Raw genomic sequence first — 12,236 nt, 5'->3', positions numbered from 1 at the left:
TAGCCCTTCCTCAATTTCCTGCACTATTTATCCCAGACCGAGACGCTCCTTAGGCATAAAGCCTTTCTTCCCTTCACCGGCCATGTGGCGCTGAATAGAGCTAGAGAGTTTCTCTATATCGGAAAAATGTTCCTCTGTCATCACTCCCTGCCGGGTCCTCCTATCATGGAGAAGCCACTTTACTCTACCAAGACTGTACCCTCTTGGGGAATCACTGCCCCCAGAGGATCCAGATTCAGAATCATAGTCCTCCTCCATACTAGACTCAGACTCCTCGTCCCCTTTTCCCAAAGCTCCTTTCTTCGCCTGTGAACTTTCCCCTTCCTCCCTGCTCTTCCTCTTCAAACGGTGATCCTGAAGCTCCTCCTCACCCTCCTCCATGCCAACCTCACTGTTTGTCATGTTTGTCAACATGACAACCGCTTCCTGCACACAATTTTCTTTCCCTCCAGCACCCACCCGACCACCCTGCTGAACCCCACCCGTCCCTCCCTGTCCTCCCAGCCCCTCCTGAACCCCATCCTCACCCTGCTGGGCCCCACCCAGCCCCTCCTGAACCCCATCCTCACCCTGCTGCGCCCCACCCGTCTCCCCCTGTGCCTCCTGCCGGTCCTCTCCGACCCCCTCAGGACCCTTCTGGTTCTGTCCCTCAGCAGCCGCTTCACTAGAAGCGTCCCGCTCAGCTGACCTCTTACTTGGGAAGTCCCTGGCCTGATGCCCCTCTCGGCCGCACCTGAAACACTTCCCGTTTCCAGAGGTCACGTACAACACATAGTCAAAGGCTCACCTTCTCCACGCTGTCAAGAAAAATCACGACCGCGCTGTTCACGCTGCCGTGACCCACCACCCGCCCCACAGCCAGACTGCAGTTGTCCACGGAGCACGGGAAACACGGCGCAACCCGTACACCGTGCCTCCGCGTCAACCAGCTGAGATCCATGACGCCGCGCTCGCCCGCCGTTAGCACACCGTGTAGCACGCCGCCAGCACGCGCCGGCCGGCTGTGCCAACACTCACACAGAAAACCCCCTCGCGCACACAGTAACACCACACAACACCCCAGAGACACTACACCATACAATACTGTCTGTCTACCACTTTCACCAAGAAAAACACACAAAAACCACCATCGCTCTCAGCTCACAACCTCCGCGCTCACGCTCAGAGAGAGAGAGAGGGAGAAATAGTGAGAACTACCTGTAAGCCTTTGTGTGTGTGCGTGGTGTGTGTGTGTGTGTGTGTGTGTCTGCAACACATCAGCTGCAGCCAACTCCACTTTTCTTCCGTGGATCTCTGCTTTCCCTCCCCATCTCGACCTCTAAACCATCACTGCTGTCTTTTACTTTCGGTGGGTCTTGGAGCACGGCTTGTCAGTGTTCAAGAATAAATTGGGTGCCTGACTGAGTGTGAGCCTCTTTGCTGTGGCCTTCCGAGGTCCCTTAAATACGTACTCTACGCTCAGACAAGCAGTGTAGAGTACGTGAGGGACAAGGTGGACTGCGACACATAACTGACGTTGTGTTTTCCTGACAAAAGTTAAATATGTGATCAATCACCAGTCAGAGCGAGATTATGTTTCACAGATTGCTTCGTTTTTCACAAAATGCCGATTTGCATGTATTTACAGCTAGCTCCATATCAATGTTGAGGACAACCAATACTTATTACCATTCCTTTTTAATTTTTCTTTTCAGACATCAGAATCTTGGCAAAAATTATACTGAAAACAATGTGACGCCCTTCACTGTGTTTGTAGGTTTCTATGCAGCAAGGTAAACATACTTCCAACAAAAGCAATGTTTAACAACAGGCTACTGGCAGTTCAGTACAGTAAATTAATGATTTATTAATTATAAACTTAAAAAAGACAAGATACCTAAAACACTAAATGACATCCAGCACAGGCCTGACAAATAACATGGAAAAGCTAAATATTTGTATGCAAATGTTGCAACATGTTTTTTAATGCGAAAAATGTAAATACTTTTAAAATAAAAAAGGACTTAACCGGGATCCTTTTGACCCAGTGCAACACATCTAGTATAATAGCTAGCTTGCTTAGCAGTAGACCGATAACAGACATTTAAAAACTCTTAAAATCAGAATCACAAAGCAGCTATAATAAAAACAGATGAAGCTCCAATAAAGCATTTCAGGAATAAATAAAAAGATGTCTGTCAATATTTGACTAAATGGCAGCTGTAACAATGTTAGTGGTGGTTGCTACTAGCAACTGAATGTGCAACTGAAACAGCTGGAAGCAGCTCAAATGTAAAATACATTAGAAGGGACTCTACTATTTATCAACCTTAATAAAAGTATCATTACACATTGTTAATTGAACTGTATTACAATGCACACACACGTCTCTATTTTGCTTGTTACTCACTTTCGTACAAAAATGTGTACGAAAAATAAATTAATGTACATCTGATATTTCTGAATTCATCATTTTGATCAATGAGGCTGACGTGAGGTGTGAAACTCACCACCGATGAGAATAGTGTGGGTGTGAAATCAGCATCGTACCCAAGTCAATGTGCGTTGAGGGCTCCTGTTATCACGTGAGAGATGAATCTCGTCTTTCTCAATCTCAATCTGCAAAACGCACTTCTGCTGTGTTCCTTTGGTGGCGGAATTAAGAAAGATATACAAATAAAACTGCTCAAAAACACATGAGGTTGAAGAGGACACTAAAGAGGTCAGTGTTCCAGTGAAGGAGATTCCAACCAGACAATCAAGGACACTGTGTGTACTCCAGGCCAGCACCCACATCAAACATTTATTTTCTCATTTTGAAGAAATGTATTCGAGCTCAAGGAGGACCACGGGCTTCAAGCACACATGTAGCTGAATGTTTGCGGTGTGAATATTGAATTTGGCCCTTGAACCTCCCATCTCTTCAATCTTTACCTCAGACAATACCTTAAAGAATAATAATAAACAAAGAGACTACCTTTCTATGTGTTCACAGCGTTAACATTGTAATTCCACAGCAGTCAGAAAATTGCCAGTCTGGATCACAAGCCTGCTAACGGCCACTCAAACACTAAGAGCTTGTTAAAATGGCTCCCTAGTGGGTGGGACCTGACACTTATTGGCTCTCTGTTCCATATATCAAACTGCAGAGGGCTAACCACTGGGCTCATCGTCTCTGTATTTATGTCTTTTTCTTTGCTCAAACTCGTTTGCACCCTCCGTCTCTCAGGAGGTTTTCTATCAGAACTGATGTCACGCAGAGTAAAACTGTCAAACTAAAATTGCCCCCATCGCCCGTCTGCTCTGCCCTGGTTGTTGCTTTGCCCCTGTTGTGATGAAAATGTAGGAAGGAGAACAAAATGGTGATACAAAAAATGTAAAGGAAAAAAGAAAGAAGAAAAAGGAAAAAAAGCCTGAAATGTTGTGTCTTAATATTTGCACTGTTCCAAGGAGGTGACATTTTGCCAGACGGAGGCCGACACTCAGAGTACACACCATGGACCCGAACAGTAATCTCTCTTTTTCCTGCGGTCAGTTTCCATCTGTGCCTGAGCATAACCACTGAACACCCACAGCTCCAGTCCAGCAGCTTAGCGGTCAGAGGCAGGCGTGGATGAAACCGAGCGAGTGTGAAGCCGCTTTGAAAGAGCGTGCAGTCGGCGCTTGGTCAACCTAAAGTTGAGACAGTGTAAACTGAAACGGCAACACCGGATAATAACACCTGTACTCTGTGCAGGTAGAGAACTACAACTATGAAATATTGTTATGAAATACTACAAATAGAAATGAGGCTGCTTTTTTATACATTGAGACGATTCTCGGTCTCGGGTCAAAAACTCAGCTGCTGAAAATGTGAAATGTCCACGGCCGAAACTGTTGATTATGATTTTAGATTAACAGCAAACATATTCAAAAAATATTTTTAAAGTAAATCCGTTTAGCCATTTATCACAAAATGAAGTCTCCAGAGCATTATTTTGCACATATGAATATTGAAAGTGGTTTTCCTAATGCACTTCCAATGTATTTAGTGGTGATGCCCCGGTAGCTAACCTGGTAAGACAGCACATGCACTAAGGCTGATTACTTACCACAACAGCCAGGTTTAAATCTCACCCGCGTCCCTCTGATAAACACTGTTTGGTGGAAATCTCTGGAGTTACAGCCTTTATTTAAAAAAAACATCTGGTTGTGTTACTATTCCTTCACTGCAGCCTAACAGAGACAAACACAAAGAGGGAATTTAATAGAGAGTATTATAACTTTAAAGGATATCAACGTTCGCCTGACTCAGAATGCCGATGCATCATATTAACTTCAGATGAAGCCGCGCTGTGGATTGTGTCCCCCATTACTGACATTAGAAGCACATTACGAGGGAACACAGCCAGCAAATGCTCTTTTCCTTGTTCACATTGGGACCTGAATAATGCTTGAAAACTCGTTAATCTATTCCGGTGAACAATTTTATACCGTTCAACATGCTTTCAGATCCAAGCCGATTCAAATTCCTGATGAGACACTTTTCCCCCCCCACAACCTTTTCAAGGTGAGGCGAATTCACTGATGTGCGTTGTCCCCCCCTCCCATTATGTTCTCTCCCCATTTTCTTCTGCTTCAACAATGACACAGTCCTTAATATCCAGCATGGCTATCTGTGAGGCCATATGCCCACGGCAGGATCCCCGAAGATGCTGGCAGAGGGCCCACTCTCAACCAGCAAATAAATAATGGGCCATTATGTTCAATCATATGCTGAGCTATAAAGGTCTAAAGCTCAGAGCCGCAGTATGCGGCATGCAGAGGGAGGAAAAGAAAGGAACCCAACCGAATAGAAGGGTGTACTTTTTATGATACTACGGCACTACTATGAATTACTCAACAGCAAAGGTACCTTACTCCTCCCAGGCTGCTTTTAAACAACTTCAAAAACCTCCTGCACCCGCTCCTCACATATTCTGTGTTTAACACGTGTGAAACAATGGGGTTGAACATGTTTCCGCCTCCAGTTTGGAGGCATCTCCACGAACAGCTAGCTTATGCCACAAGACACTTGACATTAGACCCAGTGAATGCACACCGGCTGTCCGCCCAGTGAAGCCAAGTGACTGTAAACACCTTCCAAATCTGAACTACCCTGTGATTACCGCTTGTAGGTTGTAACGTTGGCACGCCAACAGAAACCACTTGGAGTGACCTGGGGGAAGCATTGTTCCTCCACCCGCCTCGAGCCGAGCCGACACGCCTGTCCACGAAACACGAAGAAAGACACAGAAGAGAACAATCCTCAAACATGTTGACGTTACTGGGGTTTAGGAAGTGAAGTTCAGATCCCTTTCACTTCTCGTTACTCAAGAAAAAAAGTTATTCCAAAAGCTTAAAGTGTAACTCAGCTATTCTGGTAACATGCGGTGGGTATTTATTAATACTTTGAACGTTTTATAAACCACGCAGTTATTTCAAAAAGTAACCGATTGATTGAGTGACAATGAAATGGATAGTTAGTTGCAGCCGAACACGTGTTTGCGTTCCAACCAGGTTTGACCGCATTATACTTAGATATAATTGTAATATTAATGTCAAAGATTAGTGTGTTACTTAACATTCTATATAGTGCCAGCCAGCGCCACACAAGAATATGCATGTAACACTTGTGAGGTGGAATAATGGTGGTGTGCCATCAACAGGATAACTGAAAGAACCGCAATCTGGAGCCATCTTTCCTTCCCATTATGACTAATTTTGCAGTGAAAGGAATGGACATTGTAAATTGTCCTGTTTTCAGCGAGAGGCCTAAGATCAAGATGGAATAAGGTGCTTTTCTATCGGTGAAGTCTACGGAAAGAGCGTAGAGAAATAGTTTTGCCTTCGCCTGAAACAAAGGGCAAACCTTGCGGAGGAGACAGAACAACTCAAGGAGCACGCCATTTCCATCTGTCTAGTACAGCGGTGTATTGATGTGACTCTTTGAGCTGCAAATTAGTTGAAGTGACAGCATAATGGATCCAAGTGAAAGGAAAAGGGGAATTTTAGGTGAAAACAAAGGATTCTTCCTTTCATGCCCACCAGTGCTATGTATCAATTATAGTCTCATATCAGGGAAATATAATCTATTTAGACTGGTTTTGTTATGCAAATAACCTGAGGAGTTTGGGTGGTGAAGTGTTTTATTATGCACAAGCCTTCTGCTTCTCTCTGCAGCTAAAATCAATTTACTCTTTTTTAAACATGCCATTGACGGCAGCTGTGGAGTAGAAATAGTGATGGGAGTTAAATGTTTGTAATAAAAGGTGCTCAGATGCTGATTGACTGTTTTTAATATGAACCGTATATTCACTGAGCAGGTTGCAGGAGAAACAACTTGTCTTGTTTCGCAGCACTTTCTACACGAGGTAGGACACAAGCAGGGATTCACCATGTCAAGCTTAAAGCTGCTATATAATCCCCTCAGCTCGACTGAGAACTGTAGTGTCTCTCAGCTCATTGTTTGGTTCACTCTAAATGCTCAACCTTAATTCCAGAAGGCAGTTGCAAAACGCCGTCTTAAACTAACAGTCGACGGCCTGCAGAGCACAAATGAGGCAGGAAAAGTTTGAAACTATCAACAAACAACAAAACAGAGCTAAAAGATAAGAGCCTGAGATACAACCTAAAGTACTGGATTGGTTATCTGCAAGTGCACAAGTCAATGCACTGATCCAACATCAGGTTATCATATGGCTTATCGGATCATTAACGCTACACAGGAACCACAACAACAACAACAATAACAATAACAGGTGTAACATGTGCAACTCTCCACAGAGATGAGAAAGAAGCACGAGATGGCTCCATCATCACCTCTGGAGAAAACCATCGCTGAGTCCACAACAGTTGACGGAAGTAGCCAGCGAGCGGGCCAACTAGTATAAAACAAATATTTGCTACAGCTCCATATATATATATATATATATATATATATATATATATATATATATATATATATATGTATATATATATATATATATATATATATATATACATACATACATACATACACACATATATATATATAGTATATATACACAGTATCAAACAATTTAAGATCGTGTTGCACAGATCTCATCCACAATCTATTAGACAGATGTCCACTGTGGCCCAAACATTTGGGATAGTAATGCATTAATCAAAAGCTATCTTTCCTCAGTAATTGACATGACTGACCATGATTACAAGTTCTTCCTCGAATATAAGAGTGGTGTGTTGAGTTGTGTGAAAATTCACAGCCAAGGCGTGAAGATACAGAGTCGAGGATATATTTTCACACTAATAGAAGTTATTAAATCACACCTCAGTAAACATTGAGCATGTTTTATTGGAAATGACTTCCTGAACGGCTGAAAGCTGTGATATTGAGGTCTGATAGCCCGTGTGGGATCAGGGAAGCACAGTTCCCAAAACCAGACTTACTGATCAGAAATTGCTTGGAAAACACACAGCCCCAAAGCCCATTGAATCAGAGTCTCTCGGCAGAAGGTAAATATTCCCACCAGTTCCAAGTACCTTACAGAAGAAAATGCATTCTGGAATAATTTGAATGCTACATGGAAATAAATATTTAATACTGACGGGAGGCCCTGAGGAAAAATAAACTGGGAAACGCTGGAGTGAAAGCCTCAGGACCGGTGTGAAGGATCTTCTTCCAGACTCCTACTTTTCCCCAGTTCAACAATCTGTCTGTCACATTGATAACCTGTCACCAGATGAATATAGAAAACCCACATCTTTAAAACATGAGCTGGCGGAGCATGGTGCAGGGTACAGTATATGTGTGTGTGCGTGTGTGTGAGTGTGTGTGTGTGTGTGTGTATGTATGCACAATGCCATGTACGTGCAGTGTATCATCTGCATATCTATTTGCGATAAGTATGTGATAGGTTTCCCTGAGGAAATAATTTGTTCATCATTAGTTGCGCACAGTCTCAAACACACACACACACACACACACACACACACACACACACACACACACACGCACACGCTTCGAACAAAGTCACAAATTACAGCGTGTCACGTTAATACCAGCATAAATAAAACGGAGCTACGATATTTAACCTTTAGCATTCCCACAAGATGACAGATATGTGTTTGGGCTCTAGGGGGAAAGGACTGTTCAGTGCATATTTTACATGCAGTCACGCCGCACCAACAAAAAAATTCAGGATTTTTTTATTTCGGCTCCGACTACAGAAGCAGCTCTTGCATGAAAAAGTCGAAAGAAATTAACTTCTCGACCTCTCAACACTCAACTCTGACACAAATCAGCAATTTCAGTGACGGACGCTGCTGCTGACGGGGCATTCGGTTCAGACACAGATGACTTTTCCACCCCTCCCAAGGCTTGTTTGTGGGATATTTAGCACTTACACCCAACAATATCCGCTGGGTCAGGGTTTGCATTGACTTTCAAAATTACAGAGTCAAATTATAGATTACTGTACTGCATTTTGGGCTCTATGAAAAGGTGTATGCCCTGAAGGGATGTAAAGGTGACTGTATTTGTGCAGCGATATCAGGCAAACAGAAATGACTGCAACCAGCCAGAGTGATGTTTTTATTATACTTCCATTCCTGTGAGCAAACTTTTCCTGTATTTTGGGCCAAATCTGCAAAGAATGCCTGACTTTAGGCTTTTAAAAAGCTGGTGGAGGGTATATTTGTAAACAACAGATATGATCAAGACAAAAACATTTAAAATCTAGAAACACACTCACTTCATACAAAGCAGTCAGCAGGGTTTAGGCAGAAAGAAAAAATGTAAGAGAAACAGAAAAACACAGCGGCAGAAAGAGAAAACACTTAAATATGACTAATAATGGATTTTTGAAGTGAATGGCAATCAGTTTCTGAGATTCACAAAGAGAATGCATGGCTTCTCCATATATTTTTTTTAATTTTTGTATTTGTTAACTGCTGTATTTTTGAGATACTGTTCCTACTTAAGCGGCCACCAACAAAACACTGTGTTCATGCTTTAGTTTATCTCTGGTCTGGAGTCCATTTAAGGCGAAGAAGAAGAAAAAAGGCACACTGTGCCGGTTATGACAACTGATTCTAACTCGGCCTGTATTTGGACCTACAGGCACAAACTTTCAACACATTTGGCAAAAGATTGTTTCCTGGTCTGTGTCTGACTTTCTTACAAGCTCTTCTTGTCTTGGTTGGGCTGGGTCTGAGGATCAGGACATGAAGCAACATAAACTTACGCCAACATTGCCTTAAATAGGGCTGCGCAACCAGCAGTCATCACTCGTGCACCTTTGTAGGCATATTTGTAATCTTGGTTTGGTGCGCGGGGCTCGGCAATGCCAAAATATAAATGATAGACATTTTTATATTGTTTGCAGATCTATCGTCATATCGCCCAAACAGTGAATCCATTAATTGACCATTCAAGAAGATATTGGCAGGATTGATAATTGATCAAATAATCTGGAGCTGCAGCACTACATCATATTAAACTCCAATCAATACCGATAGATCTGTTAAAGGCCAATATCAGCCAATAATAATGGCACAGTGAATGTATTAATCGGGCTCTTGCAACAAAACAAAAGGTCTGAACGTTTACATAGAAGTGTAAAAAAGTTCACAGAGCAGAGAAAATAGCAGTGACCGTGTCAGCAGAGGGTCTATTTTACACCAACAGACTCAGATCCGCTTATGCATCAGTTCACTAAGCACCTACCCACCATAAAAAGGCCACACACACACACACACACACACACACACACACACACACACACACACACACACACACACACACACACACACACACACACACACACACACACACACACACACACACACACACACACACACACACACACACACACACACACACACACACACACACACACACACACACACAGACACACACACACACACTTCTGTTTAATCAAAATAGACCTGCTCATTTACATGTCTCATAATGTGGGAAACTCACTACGGAGCCTGTCATTACTCGCACCATTAAAACACAGCAGTAGACTAATCTAGCTCTTCCGTAAGGTAAGAGCAGCAGCAGGAGGAGCAGGAGGAGACGCGCTAGAGGACATAGTCCCTGTCTCTCCGACAGTGCCTTTGAACTGGCTTTAATCATACATAACCAGGAGATTTTCTGGGCGATCTTGCATCAGTGAAGCATGACTTGCTGGTGTTGTCTGGGTCCCCTGCTATTGCCTCACCTATGCTTCCATCAGGTTTCATCATGTACGACTTCAAGTTGCAATTGTTACGCAGAGGACAGACCATTATACATGATGGTTAAGCCAACTAACTCAGTGACGGTGTCGGGTTGGCCCAGATAAAACAACGGATGAGTGACTGACCTTGGAGGAGCAGCTGTGAGGAGAGCAGTAGGGGAGATAAGTGGGAAGGAGTGGCAGGAAGAACAGGGAGGATGTTGGAGCAAGGAATGCAGCTGGAGCAGCAGGTAAAGTGTGAGAAGGAGCAGCGGGTGGAGCAGGAAGTGACACATGGGCAGGAACAACAAGAGGAGATACTTGCAGAGGAGCAACAGGAAAAAACAGGAGGTGATGTTTGGGGGAGAGAAGGGTAATTAGCAGGAGGTCATCCTTGGGGAGGAAGAGGAGGCAGTTGGAGAGGTGCAACGTTCAGAGAGGAGCAGCAGGAGTGCTTCTTGGGGACGAGCAGCAGGACCGCCAGTAGGAGATGCTCGGAGAGTTATGTTTGGGGAGGAGAGTAGAAGAAGGAGCAGGCAATATTTCAGTGGAGTTATTCTTAAGTAAAAGAGCAGAGTAGAATTGCTCGAAAAAGGAGACGCAGGAGGGGATGCGTAACAGGCAGTGCTTCGCAAGGAGCAGCTACAGCTGTCAGAAAGTCAGCAGCAGGAGGTGATGCTTGTGGAGGGGAAGTATTCTGGGTGAGGAGCAGCAGGAGCATTGTAATGCATTGAGAGAAGGTGCTAGAGTTCATAGATGTGGAGGTGCAGTAAGAACATGTTGAGGATTGGAGAGAGGAGCGATGCCAGTGGGAGATGCATGAAGAGGAGGGAGCAGTGGGTATATGCTCAAAGAGGAGCAGCAACAGCAGCAGGCGAAGCTCGTGGTGGAGGAGCAGGAGCTGATTCTGAGTGAAGAGCAGCAGGGGCATCAGCTGGTGATGCTTTGGCTGAAGTAGCAGGAGATCCTTTCTTGGAGAGGCGCAACAAACGAGGCAGCGGGTTATGTTGGGATAGGAGCAGGAGGAGGAGAAGCAGGGGAGGTGGCAGCAACCACAGCGACTACAGCTGTGAGCTATGATTATGATTCACTTTGCTGCTCCAAGTGTGTTAATAGTGCCTCTAACATCATTGTGATGCAATACTCTACGATCAAATGATGTTATTGGAAGAAACATGCCATACCCAATGCTTGGGAGCAGTTTGCATGCATATTATGGCCCTCAAGATTATTAGAAGACAATGAGATGATTGTGTAAATGTAAATAGTCATTTTCTAGAAGAGCAGGAGCACACGAAGCCTGCAGGTTTCTTTATTTTGACATGTATGACAGAAATGTGGGCGGTGACTCGCGGACAGTATATCTTCAACCTCCAATAAGCCACAGTTGCAGTCCAAAATAGGTCAATTATATATATGATATATATATATATATTTTAAACCCTGACAAGAAAACTTACCAATACATCCTCAAGGAGTGTCACTCTAAATATCACACGATAAGTTTCTGTTGGAAAGTTAAAGTCCAAAAGAATATAACAAGGATGATACAAAAGAAGCAGGTCAGTTAGACAGGACGGCTTCTACCACAGTTCAATTAATTCAAGCTGTCACCCTGCACCATCGGAACAGACCCCCCCCCCACGCCCCTCTCTTTGCACACCTACCTTCCACTGCGCACACCGAAGTCATCACACAGAGGAGCACCGCAACCCAAGTGGCCCGCATGGCCAAAATGACTCCCCGGTCGTCCTCTCTCATTATCCGGTACCAACAAAAAAAAAAAAAGACAATCCCACAGAAACACGCCGTATTCCTCTTGTTAACAGTCACATCCCAGCCCGCGGTGTGTGTGTGTGTGTGGGGGGAGGAGGGGGGGGGCGGGGGCGGGTCTGCATGTGTGTGCTTCTTCAGAGTCAGCGGGGACTGAAGCGGATACACTGCCGGTGGATCTCCGGCGCTCTCTCGCCTCGCGCACCTCTCTGTCCAATCAGGAGACAGTATGGCGGATCGTAAACCAATCACCCGTTGCCT

General features: G+C 44.2%; 1 protein-coding gene across 1 annotated transcript in view; it reads right to left on the bottom strand.

Annotated features, from left to right (window-relative positions):
• Positions 1–11,963, bottom strand: part of LOC117729331 (ephrin type-B receptor 1-like) — a 71,218-nt gene extending 59,255 nt beyond the window's left edge. Inside the window, exon 1 of the mRNA XM_034530308.1 lies at positions 11,870–11,963. Coding sequence (XP_034386199.1) covers positions 11,870–11,963 — 94 coding nt within the window. The remainder of the gene's footprint in view (positions 1–11,869) is intronic.
• Between the last annotated feature and the right edge of the window lie 273 nt (positions 11,964–12,236).

This window comes from Cyclopterus lumpus, chromosome 4 (assembly GCF_009769545.1).
Source record: "Cyclopterus lumpus isolate fCycLum1 chromosome 4, fCycLum1.pri, whole genome shotgun sequence".
Lineage (NCBI taxonomy): Eukaryota > Metazoa > Chordata > Actinopteri > Perciformes > Cyclopteridae > Cyclopterus > Cyclopterus lumpus.
This window is presented reverse-complemented; position numbering and strand designations above follow the sequence as displayed.